Source organism: Sinohyriopsis cumingii, chromosome 17 (assembly GCF_028554795.1).
Source record: "Sinohyriopsis cumingii isolate HCF-2022 chromosome 17, ASM2855479v2, whole genome shotgun sequence".
NCBI classification, from domain to species: Eukaryota; Metazoa; Mollusca; class Bivalvia; order Unionida; family Unionidae; genus Sinohyriopsis; species Sinohyriopsis cumingii.
In genome coordinates this window covers 87,700,960-87,714,171 of record NC_142977.1, presented here as the reverse complement: position 1 = coordinate 87,714,171, position 13,212 = coordinate 87,700,960, and the positions used below count along the sequence as shown (strand labels likewise).

The 13,212-nt window shown below is 33.3% G+C and overlaps 1 protein-coding gene across 3 annotated transcripts in view; it reads right to left on the bottom strand.

Annotated features, from left to right (window-relative positions):
- LOC149779382 (dynein heavy chain domain-containing protein 1-like) overlaps window positions 1-13,212 on the bottom strand; it is a 457,419-nt gene that overhangs the window by 134,713 nt on the left and 309,494 nt on the right. For all 3 annotated transcript variants that reach the window (XM_089940014.1, XM_089940015.1, XM_089940016.1), the window contains 5 exons: window positions 9,664-9,809; window positions 4,723-4,993; window positions 4,228-4,350; window positions 2,671-3,472; window positions 595-778 (listed from right to left, as the gene is read on the bottom strand). In XM_089940014.1, the coding sequence (XP_089796140.1) occupies window positions 595-778; window positions 2,671-3,472; window positions 4,228-4,350; window positions 4,723-4,993; window positions 9,664-9,809 (1,526 nt within the window). The remainder of the gene's footprint in view (window positions 1-594; window positions 779-2,670; window positions 3,473-4,227; window positions 4,351-4,722; window positions 4,994-9,663; window positions 9,810-13,212) is intronic.

Sequence of the window (13,212 nt, the reverse complement as noted above, 5' to 3'; positions counted from 1 at the left end):
CCCTTTCATAGTACTACCACTAATTCAAAAAGAAATCCATACAAATCCATGTCGTGCTTGCTGTACAAATGAATGATCTAAAAGCCTACAGTAGTCATTGGAGAAAATAAGGTCAATTTGACCTATTTACAAGAAATTAATATGTATTAGTCCTGAAAATGAATACAATTATCACAATTTTAATTTTTAGGGCAATACATAACAAAATGTCCAAAACTTAAGCCAAATGCAAATACTAATTGAAAACAGTGGAACATGAAAAGTAGCTTAGTGTGACCTTTCCTTGCTCGCATCAAGTAATGCTTCTCAAGATAAATGTAAACCTGAAGCTTCCTGACTGTACATTGATTATTTTCACCACTTAAGCCAAAAACAAAATTAAACTCCACAAACAATAACACTGTACATAAAGAAATATCTATTTCATGCCTATGTTTTGCATGCAAGACAAGAAATGGCCAATTTCCAAAAAGTATATTTTGTCATGTGTTTCTGAGAAATACCCTAGTCTTGCATAATTTAACTCCATAATATAACCACTGATAATTCACAACTGAAAATCTAGCTTGGTTTGGCAAACATTACCGTAATCACCTTTTAGTGTAGTCAGTGGTACTGGTAAATGTTGTGGATGTTGTCTGGTCAGTGGAATGGTCATCAGGAGGATACTCTATTGCCACATCAGAAAAGGTCAAGGCTGTTGCCCGACTACCACGGCTTGGTGGCAAGGGTGTAGCATGACCATCATCTGGTGTGGAATCATGCAGACTTGGCAGTGCTGAAAAAACAATCACTGCTGATTCAGTTAATTTGCACATAAATTCATGAAAGTATAGATTTTGATGATCAATTGAATTAGGAACATATTTAAATACCCCCATAATTCAACTGGTCATTACGTCTGACATAGGGGGAATGGCTCCTCAAGTAAGCTGAGTTTAGGTTGCACTCCACAGTTTCATATTTTGCATATGGACTAGAACAATGGTAAGCAATGTGCTCATGTGAATATATCCCTCATTCTCCCACATCCAACCCCTACCTCATGATGGAGACAAGTCTATACATAGTAAAAACACCTGCATAACTAGTCTAAATATAATGAGTATAATAATTTATCAAAATGTATATGATGGCATAATATGTAATAAGTATCAAAACAATCACTAAAAACTGCTGAAGTCCAGCGCTCTATCATTTTAACAATGCAGTCAGGGACAATCATGAAAGCAATTTGTTGATATGTGTATCTTCCAGTGATGCCCAAAATATTTACAAAGTCTAATGGCACCCAAGAACAACAGGGGGACTAGCTGCACTAATGAGTGTTGGAAATAATGAGAGACAGAGGGACATGATTACAGTATGGCAGAGGTATATAAAATTCATCTAAACTTGTGTAACAAGTGTAACTATACTTGTCAATTAGAATAAGAGCATTGTCTATTTTACTTCTATTGACAAAATGAGTGTAATCACACTTTTCAATCAGAATAAAAGTGTAGTCTGTTTTACTTCTATTGACAAAATGAGTGTAACCATACTTGTCAATCAGAATTAGGGTGAAGTCTATTTTAATTATATTGACAAAATGAGTATAATCACACTTTTCAATCAGAATAAAAGTGTAGTCTATTTTACTTCTATTGACAAAATGAGTGTAACCATACTTGTCAATCAGAATAAGAGTGTAGTCTATTTTAATTGTATTGACAAAATGAGTGTAATCATACATTTCAATCAGAATAAAAGTGTAGTCTATTTTACTTCTATTGACAAAATGAGTGTAACCATACTTGTCAATCAGAATAAGGGTGAAGTCTATTTTAATTATATTGACAAAATGAGTGTAATCACACATTTCAATCAGAATAAAAGTGTAGTCTATTTTACTTCTATTGACAAAATGAGTGTAACCATATGTGTCAATCAGAATAAGAGTGTAGTCTATTTTACTTCTACTGACAAAATGAGTGTAATCATACGTGTCAATCAGAATAAGGGTGAAGTCTATTTTAATTATATTGACAAAATGAGTGTAATCACACATTTCAATCAGAATAAAAGTGTAGTCTATTTTACTTCTATTGACAAAATGAGTGTAACCATTATGTGTCAATCAGAATAAGAGTGTAGTCTATTTTACTTCTACTGACAAAATGAGTGTAATCATACGTGTCAATCAGAATAAGGGTGAAGTCTATTTTAATTATATTGACAAAATGAGTGTAATCACACATTTCAATCAGAATAAAAGTGTAGTCTATTTTACTTCTATTGACAAAATGAGTGTAACCATATGTGTCAATCAGAATAAGAGTGTAGTCTATTTTACTTCTACTGACAAAATGAGTGTAATCATACGTGTCAATCAGAATAAGGGTGAAGTCTATTTTAAATCCATTTACATAACTCAAAATCTCTAGATCTTTTAGTAATATGAATTTGCAATATAAAAGCTTTAAGTTATTCAGTTCTCACCACTACATGCTAAAATACAGGTAAAAATGCTTTCAGTGATCCATCCATTCTTTAATCCATGCACCTCATTCCTCAGTAGAAATCATAAAATAGGTTGGCAACCAAAGTGGTAAAACTTAATGAGTGTCTTTGCATTTAGACCTTTTTTGAAAGAAAACAAAAAAAACATTGCAAAATGTTAAACTCTACCTTCCATTTCATCTGGTGTTCCTTCTCGGACATCCATTTCTGTAAAGATATTTTTGCTGTTCTGCAATTTCTTAACCCACATCTCTGCCTGGTTATCAGGGTCAATTAATAATGGCCAGCAATGTTTTCTGTTATGACAGCTCACTCTCATGGCCAGTCCATTCTGTATGGAATGCAGATCTGTTGGTAGACCATCCAGCCTCCATTGGCTGAGTTCATCAAAGTCACTAAGAATATCCTGAAGATTGTACCCAGTCCTATTCACCAAGGGGCTTGCATCATCCTCATCATCTTCATCATCTAAATCATAATTTCCTGATGGCTCGTACTCAAAGCTGCCCTGTTTCTTTAATTCTGACTTATAATACTTGCTAGTATCATACACTGCAGGCTGATACTTGTACATTCGGATCTCTGGTAACATTGGTACAAGAGGTGCCCCATCACTTTGTGAGCTGGCCTCAGGATGTGAACTTGAAACTTCACTGACAGAATCTTTGTCTTTGTGACTGTCTAGTAATCCCTCGATGCCTGCAGACAAAGGATACACATCTTGACCAAAATGTTTTGGCATTGTAAAGTTGCCTTGCTTACAGCGATCTAACCAATCCTGTAAAAGTTCTGCTCTGGATTTATCATTGAGAGGACCATGGTAACAAACACATGCTGCTGTGATCAGTGCATCCCCTGGAGCAGTGTTAATGTGGTGCCTTGCCTTCTTAAGCTCTGATTTCCACAAGAAGTGCTGTACTGACATGTTCTCCATAAGATTGACAGCTCTTGCAATTTTTCGTTCAATATTCTGGAATGTTAACATAGAAGTGTTCATAGATATGAACTATAAATTTCATTTTTCTAATTAACAGATTTGATATTTGGACAATTCCATTTTAAAGTAAGGGGTGTAAACCTACATATATCGTTACCATCAGCAACCTAAATCAACCATTTTCAATTAATTCATATATAGTTTTTAGGTGGTAATAATTTAGCTAATACCAGCATTATTTTCTCTGTGTGTGTGTGTGTGTGTGTGTGTAGAGAGAGAGAGAGAGAGATCAATGTGTACACATTATGGTCATGGTCTCACAACCTGCTGGAACAACCCTGCAACATTTATAATAAACTGACCACCTTTCTGTGCCAAAATTCATAGAAAATCTTCAAAGAGCCATATCATTTTGCCAGACAGACTTAATATATTCTAATTATGTATATCTTATAATGGTCAGATAAATAAATACATAAGTGTAAGGTTAGGACCATTTTTCCAGTTGAGAAATATAGTTACAGACAAACAAAGATAGAAAAAACACTGAAATTAACTAATTTTGCACATACTGTACCATAATCTCATTTATCTTGGATAAATCAATGCCACTTAAATCAATGGATAAAGGGGATTGTCAGATAACTGGATTCATTTCATGAATAACTTTCATAAAATCATTCAAATTCTGTGGTATAGTATACAAGCTATCATCAGATAAACACAAGACAGGTACAATAAGACTAGACTGTATTTATAAGATCAGTATTTAAATTTCCCATACTGACCTGCATGTGCTTGAAAATGGTTTTAGCTCTTTTTACTGCAGATTTGTGGTCTACGATCTTTCTCTCCAGTGCACTTTTGATCCTGTTAGCTTCCACTCGCAGCTGGCCTAGACGAGCCTGTGCCTGTTATGAGATTGTTCAATTCTTAATTTAAAGCAGTTAAAGCATTTTGTGTATGGTTTTAAGAAGCCTAGTTCAAGAAATTTTGTTTTATGCAGATAATGTCAAGAAATATCTGTGACATTTAAAATAAATAAAAATGCATGATAAGGAAAATAGAATAAAAAACAGATTTAAAAAAAATGAATCAGTAGCCAAACATTTCATAGCATGGGAAATTCCCAACCCTAAATAACAAATGGTTTTCTTGCTACTGCAATACTTTATAAAGATGTTTCATCCCTAAGATGTTTTAAGAACATAAAGTTTTCTACTCTGAAAAACAAATAATCCATTCTTGTTATAATGTATGCCTCATCTAATTCAATTTGATACCTTTGTGAATTTTTCCTCATGTTCCAGAAGATTTCTCAATCGTGGCTGCATGGTTCGGTGGATCTCTGAGTACTTGGTAATAGCATGGACCCAAAGACAGATGCCTGCAGCGGCTTTGCTGACCCTTTCTATAACATCATACTGGAACTGTGGCTTTTTGATAAGCTCCTGCAGCATGATGAATATGTCAACAGGAATGTTGTCTTTGTCATAAAATATCAGTTCCTGGATAAAGTTCTCTTTGTTCAGCAACTGCTTGCCATTTTCATAACTGAAGAATAAGAGAGTTTACCACATGCCTTAATTGGTATGAAATTTAATGAATCCTGTTTTATAATTAGATGTAATGAGCCACAAAACTAAAATAAAGTAGATTAAATTAAGTAGCAATGATAAAACAAACATAAGACTTTAATGGGATCCATGACTATATATGTGCTGTAAGTGGGATGTGAAGTATAGCGAGGGGCTTTATAATGAGGGACGACTGTATTCAGGTTATGTCAGACATGAATAAATAACAAACTGTATGATGCATGCATATTTTTATAATAAAATGATCCTTATTTCATTTGTTCAGTACCCACCGGAAAGAAATTTAGCCAATAATGTCTCAGAATTGTCATTACAACCAGCCAACCAACCAACCAATCAAAACAACCAAGCTTGGTTTATTTATCTACTGGTTACTTAAGTTCTGTTCAAGCTGAAATTTGCTATAAGAATGTCTGCATGGCATGGTCATAGAATTTTTCCAAAATTTGAAGAAGAAAATTTTATAATTAAAATATTTTTCTTGAGGCAAAAAGGAGATGTTATAACCAAACTATAATTTTAAAGCTGCATAATTAAATCTCATTGAGATATAGCAACTGGTCTCTGTAAGATTTATAATCTCATTCACAAAGTTAAAACCATGGATTACAGTGAGATTTATCATCTCTCTCAATGACTATAGATCTCACTGAGATATAACTACTGGTTTTTCAGTTTTTGGAATTACTGCTGTCTCTCCTTTGCAAAAATAATGAAATTTTTTGTAATAATGCAATCAAGATATCAAATAAAATTCAGTCATAGCATTATCATAACAGTGCATTATGGCTGAAATCCCTGTGTGTGTGTGTGTGTGTGTGTGTGTGTGTCTATATATATAGTGTGACCCAGCTATAGCATGCTTTATTATCACACAAATTTGGATATAATATGATCGTGGCATGGCTCACAAAGTATTATTTCATATACATTTATATTTCTCATACACAAAAAAAAATATTTGTTCTTCTTAAAAGTATGAAAAATAACATGTACATGTTTACTATCATTTAGAAGAGATTGTGTATGATTTCTAATATATGACAATCAAGTCATAGCTCCTGAAATTTCATATACATGTATTTTTCTCACACATGAAAAAAAATTTTTTTCCTTCTTTAAATGTACAAAAAATAACATGTAAAAAGTTTGCTATTAATTTGGGAAAGAGATAAAGTAGAAATTCTAATATAAGATGATTGTGTTATGGCTCCTGAAATTTCATTTACATGTATTTTTCTCACGTTTGAAAAAAACATTTCTTTTTTAAACGTATGAAAAATAACATGTAAAATGTTTGCTATTATTTTGGGAAAAAGGTAAAGTAGGAATTCTAATATAAGATGACTGTGTCATGGATCCTGAAATTTCACATGTATTTTTCTCATATACAAAAAATATCTTTTTCTTCTTGAAAGTATGATAAATAATGCAAAAAATATTTATTCTGGAATTGCACCGGACTTCACCAGCCAATGTTGCAAATTTTAATTTTTTCCCTTACCAGCAACATAATTTATTGTCTAGCGGTTTTCTTTTTGCAATAACATTGTTGGCTGTTTAAACTTGTATATATTATCTTGGGCTTGCAATAGAGAAATTCAAAAGCACCATGAAAGGAAGCCACAGACTTGGATATAAAATACAATGGAATCTATAGATAGGTACATAAATAAATCCTTAGTTCATATTGAAAACCAACATTGCATCATTACATCATGATCTGCTTATGCTGACATCTTGTCTGCTGTATGCTGGGATACAATCAAACAGGTATGCTACTAGACTAGCTACAGTCAACCAGCCTTTGAAGGCAGAAACAGAATGACTGCAATCAAGCAAGCAATGGCTAAACAATTTTTAAAAAATGTACCCAGAATGTTTGTGTGTGCTGAAACTTCAAAGAAAACTGATCAACTTTGAAGCACAGATCATTCTGTATAAATACTAAGCAAAAAAAAATTCAGTCTCAATCAATGTTCTACAATTGTTTGGGTGGCGCTCTACAGTTTTGCATGGGTTAGGATTTTAAAGAAAAAGAATTTCCCCGGCTTTCCTCACTGGTTATACTGCCTATTTAAAAAAGACCTTGTATATCTTAGGTTTAATTCAAAGAACCTTTAATTCCCTTTATTTTGGTGTATGATTGATGGGTATACTATGGGTTATAGAGTGTACAGCTTGGCCTTACTTCAGATGTGCACCTTTCAAAAAAGTGCTAGCTCTACTTGGTCATTTTCACTTCCTGAACTTCAGAGGTAAATTGTATAAAATGGAGCCAATAACTTTTTTTTACATTTTATATATTTGGTAATTCATTCATTGCACTTTCAGAAGCTGGTATTGTCTTGTCTGGCAAAATTCATTTTCCCTATTTTAATAGCTGCTATGTACAGTGTACTTTAGACAAATTCAGGCTGAATTTTTAACACATGGGAGAAGTCATTTTAGTTAGCAGTGTGCTTAAATCATGTAAAATTTCCAAAAGTACAATATCCAAAGAAATATCATCCACATTACATTAATGTAACATAGAGGTATGCCAAGATTCTCTCCATTGTGCATGTTTTAAATGCGAACTACTTCACCTTACATACGTCACTCTCTCAAAAGTACATATTAACTGGTGAGCGGCCCCTTGATGATGCCACCACAATAACAAACCAGCATTTGTTGGTCTTCCAAAGTTGTTCTTTAGCTGTGATTTCAGTAACAGATGCAAGCTGACTATAATCTTCCATAAAAAATAAAACAGCTTTCAAGAAAGGAAGTCAACACCAAACTTAAATAAAGGCAATGGAATCTGATGGACTGTTGCATTGTCAAAGTGACCAGAAGATATTTATTGTGCTGTTAAAGTTTCCTTTTTGCAGGAAAAACATTTATGGTTATGATTACTACAAATGATGGCATAAAATGAAAATTAAATTTCCAATCTTTTGAAACTACAGATATCTGGCTTCCAAGCTACTTTTTAATTTGTTCACATGTTTTCACTTCCCTATGAAATGCCTCATTGCCTGGGTAACCCTGGCAAGATGATACCTGTCTCCAGCTGACCAAAATCTAGGCCAGTTTAAGTAGATTTATATGCAGCATGTAAACAACTATAGCCATGTGCTACTGGCGATGACAATATCATAGTGAATAGTTTAGTGACATGTGTTTGGTTTTCTTTCATATTCATGTAGAGTACTTAGCGCATTATGAACTGTACCACACAAATGTAAGTTATCAATATGCAAGTGTATTTCAGACTAGTTTCGTCTTCATTCAATGAAAAGCATGTATTTTTGTGCCCTCTTTTATTGTCTTATTCCCCTTATTACCTTATCTTATTAACAAAAACTGTACAGACAATAACATAACCTTAAAAAGACAGTTCAGTGCAATTTAATTTAATGAAAACTGTACAGACTAGATGATATTCAAGAGAGTGACTTAATGAACTTGTACAAACTATGTGACATTCAAAGTGACAGTTTAGAAATGACCTTCAAAAGACAATTCAATGTGAAATAATGAAAAACTACAAACTATATGAGCTAAAGAATACTGTTTAATGCAAATGAAAACTGTACACTACTATATATCCTCCAAAAATAGTTTAATGTAGCTTAATGAAAACAATAATTACCAAACTTAAGCACCTTTACTAAGGCCACAGTCAAAGCTAAAAAAGCCAGAGTTGGGTACCATGACATTAACTTTGTATAGTAGATACAGAATGGCTTCTACCAAATAAAATTAATGATATACTGCCACTGCATCTGGCTTTCAAAAACTTTTAACTCAAAACTTAAAAAGATTAAAAAAAAAATTGTTGCTGCTTTTATTAAAGCTGATTTCTGTCTTGTCATTTGTTTGCAGAAGATATCTCAAAGAAGTATCTTGCTAGCAGATGAGAACTCAAAGAAGTACCTTAATAGCAGATGAGAACTCAAAGAAGTACCTTGCTAGCAGGTGAGATATCAAAGAAGTACCTTGCTAGCAGGTGAGATCTCAAAGAAGTACCTTGCTATTATTGAAAGATCTTATGTCATTATTAACCATTCATCATAATTGTAGGAATGTAGGAATGGGACAGCACAGCTGCAGCAAAGGATCAAACTTGGGACCTTTTGCACCAAAAAGAGGCACAAACACCACATGTTCAAAAGGTAAGAACTAGCAAAGCAGGAATTTACTGAGGGACTTGCTAAAGCATTTAAGTAACTAAGACTCTGACAGAATACCAGGTCCTTCCCATCTGCTGCTACTGTGTGATCAACAGAGCTGGAAAAGTGGTCCATTCCGACCTTTTAAGCAGATGAAAATATTAATCATCAACAGGATTGTACCTATCAAGTTTGATAACTGCACATAAATACACAAATGTCAAAGAATGGAGCCTTAAACAGAACTGGAATATAATAAATGGATACTGAAAAATTTCTCAATAAGAATTATTCTGCAGCAAAGAACATGCAACGAATTTTAGAACACAAAACAACAGTGAATTCAAAAACTGATACCTATATCCCATCTATACTTTGAAAGCATGACAAATATTGATACCTGTGTCTCATCTACACTTTGAAAGCAAGACAAAAAGTGATACCTATGCTTTGAAAGCAGGACACTTACTCTTGTGTTCTACGAAACAAAAGACAGAGGGCATTTAGGACATATCGAACCAACTCAGGTGGCTCTCTGTAGCTTCTTACTTCATCCAGATCTCGTTTGTTGAGAGCATTCAATGCCATCATTGCAGCTTGATAGTTGGGATTCAACTAAAAATACAAAATATTTTCAAAAGTTAGGGTTAATATGGTCATCCACATCAAGTACACAATGTTGAGAACCTTGAATTTTTATGACTTCACTATAGGCCTCTATCTACTGTCTAATTTCTATGACTTCACTACAGGCCTCTATCTACTGCCTAATTTCTATGAGTTCACTATAGGCCTCTATCTACTAATTTCTGTGAGTTCACTATAGGCCTCTATCTACTGCCTATCAAGTAGAAAGCTGCGATATTCTTTTGGCTATATATTGCTTCCCCCCTCCCCAAATTCCTAAAATGCAAATGGATTTAGTTAGCTAGCCAGCTAACTGGACAGACAGACAGACTGATAGATAGACAGATAGATAGAAAGATAGATTTATAAACACTTTCTGTGAAATTCTTGCACATACAAGGTTTATCCAATATCTATTTTAGAATTAAACCAAATACACTTAATTAACAAAAATAGGGGAAGATTAAATCTTAAAATATGGGAATGCTTTCTTCAATAAACAGCCATGATTGATCAAATTAAACATGAAAATACATATTACAGCTAAATACAAAGCCACATTTTACAAAAAAACATTAATTAATCATCACTTATAATTCAGATTCAGCTACAAACTGCATGAATTAAGATCAATAACTTTATGACGTGTCCAGCAGATCTGGGTCAATGATGTTTTTTAGGAATAATCAGTAGAACAAAAGAAACAGACCCTGAACTGCCAACACATTATGCAATGCCAGATCAGTGTTGTTTGTAGTCAGACTTGTCTCGTAGGCACATATATACAGTACATGCCATGTTTCTGTCAGCTTTTCTTTTCATGTGAATGAAATTTTAAAATTCTTTCTTATCACAAGGAACCGCTCCAGTGGCCTAGTGGTTAGAGCGTCCACCCTGGATGCAGCGAGGCTGTGGGTTCAAACCCCAGTCGAGTCATACCAAAGACTTCTAAAAATGGTACTAACAGCTGCCTTGCTTGGCACTCAGCATTAAGAGGTTAGTGTTAGGACTGGTCAGCCTGGTGTCAGGTTAATGTGACTGGGTTGGACATCATGCTACATGTCTGTGGCATAATGCCCTAGTGCTAGACATCACTATAAACTGCCCTACTGCAGAAATCATAGTGATATGACTGGAAAATTGTTAAAGCTACTTTTAAAATCTAAATCACACACCCACATCACACTCTTATCATATGGCAACAGGGTGAAAATGGAACTCTTATTAATGAAAGACTATGGTGATTTTCATTAAAATCAAAATACTACATATTACATGGATCAATAACGATAATAATACATGCTTAAAAGATGTGTGATGCTTAAGCAAACCAAAAACCAAAAAGTATTGCACAAAATACTCAAAACCACAAATTTACATCTAAAAATGAATTTATCATGAATAGACAATTTTAATAAATTCAATAATTTATTTATCCTTAAGGTGCATAATTAAATTCATTTTTGTTTTCATTTCCAATTGAAACCTGAAGCATGCATCAATCAAAATGTTGTAGGTAACACTGTATCTTCATTGTAAATGAATGAATTATACAAGTGTCATTAAATAAAATTCAGATATATTTTCAAAAAGGTGAAATATTGTTATCTCAGTATTCTACAAGAAAATAAATCGACTGATGAATTCTATAAGTACCATTTATACTCACTTATAAGTCAAGTCCAACTGGAAACTGCACAGACCCTGATCTGCCATTGCAAAATGCATCATCACGGCTGGATTTATGCATTTTGCCACATGTAATCAATAGAAAAAATATCACAGACCCAATCTGCCAGCATATTATGCAGTGGCAGATCAAGGTCAATGTTGTATGCAGTTAGACTTGACTTAAAAGCAAGCATAAATGATTCTTTTCTTTTGCAAAACTGGTCTGAGCTGAAAAGTCAGGCTAAAGGTACCAGCTGAAGAAAGCCATGAAACATCAGTTTAAATCATAATGACTTGGAAGAAATTAGAATAAAAGGTTTTGGATTTTAAATAATATATCAGAATATTCACAGAAAGAATCATATAGAAAATAGAAAACATTTCTTTTGGAAAGGTTATATTTATTTTTCATGCAATAGGTTCATTTTTCTAGAAGAATACTTTGATGCTGAATCTTTGTGTGTTGAAAAGTATTGTAAACTTGTCTAATAGGTACATCATAACAGTGTTGATTGACAAATTCAAAATGTCAGTGAACCAAATGTGTTACAGACTTATAAAAAAAATTAATTTACTACTCAACTCCTTTTATAATATTTACAAAATGTGAAACAACATCTCTGATCGATGCAGGATGCAATCACATTATTTAAAGTTGCTGAAAGAAAGAACAGCGTTAAGTAATAAATTAGACTATACAATTATAGAATTAATGATAATTGTCAAACTTTGTAAAAATTAAGTACACATCAGCCACACCAGCCAACACCCACACGTTTTTGATGGCAGTCAGTTCAACACAGTGACCACTTAGCTTTTTATCATCGTCTACTATCCAAGGGATCAAAGGTAATGTAGATGGGGGTTATAAATCAGCATCTCTCTCAGCAACTTAAAAACTGGTATTATTATAATTTCTAGTGCATATACAGTGATGCTATTCCTTACATAGTGTCTGAATGTGTCAATTTCATTGATAGTATGAGACAAAAATGTAACAGTGGCCAGTGTTAATTATAATAGAAAATAATTACAAGTGATAGAATACCATATATACTTGTTTATAAGTCAAGTGCAAACTGCGTGGATTCAGATGAACCATCTAATAATGCACCAACAGATCTGGGTCAATGCAGTTTCTAAGGAGCAATCAGTAGAACAAAACATAACAGGCCCTTATCTGTCAGTGCAGTAAGCAATGGCGGATCAGGAACTATGTAGTTTTGCAGCTGAATCTAACTTGTAAGTGAATACAGATGGTAAACCCAATGGCAGGTAAAAAATCCCTCAACTTAAATGACATGCACTGTTTGCATCACTTAATTTTAAGGTTTCAGCATTTTTTTCTGTAAATATGTGTTTTCTTTTAGTTCATTTATTCTATCACATTACCACTGAGCTATTACATTCTCAAATCAGAATTCAATAAAGGACAGTTATACTATCACATTACTACTGTACTAATAAATCATCAAATCCTTTAAAGGTCAGTTATACAATTACATTACCACTATACTATCCTATCCTAAAATCAGAATTCAATAAAGGACAGTTATACAATCACATTACTACTGTACTAATAAATCATCAAATCCTTTAAAGGTCAGTTATACAATTACATTACCACTATACTATCCTATCCTAAAATCAGAATTCAATACAGGACAGTTATACAATCACATTACTACTGTACTAATAAATCATCCAATCCTTTAAAGGT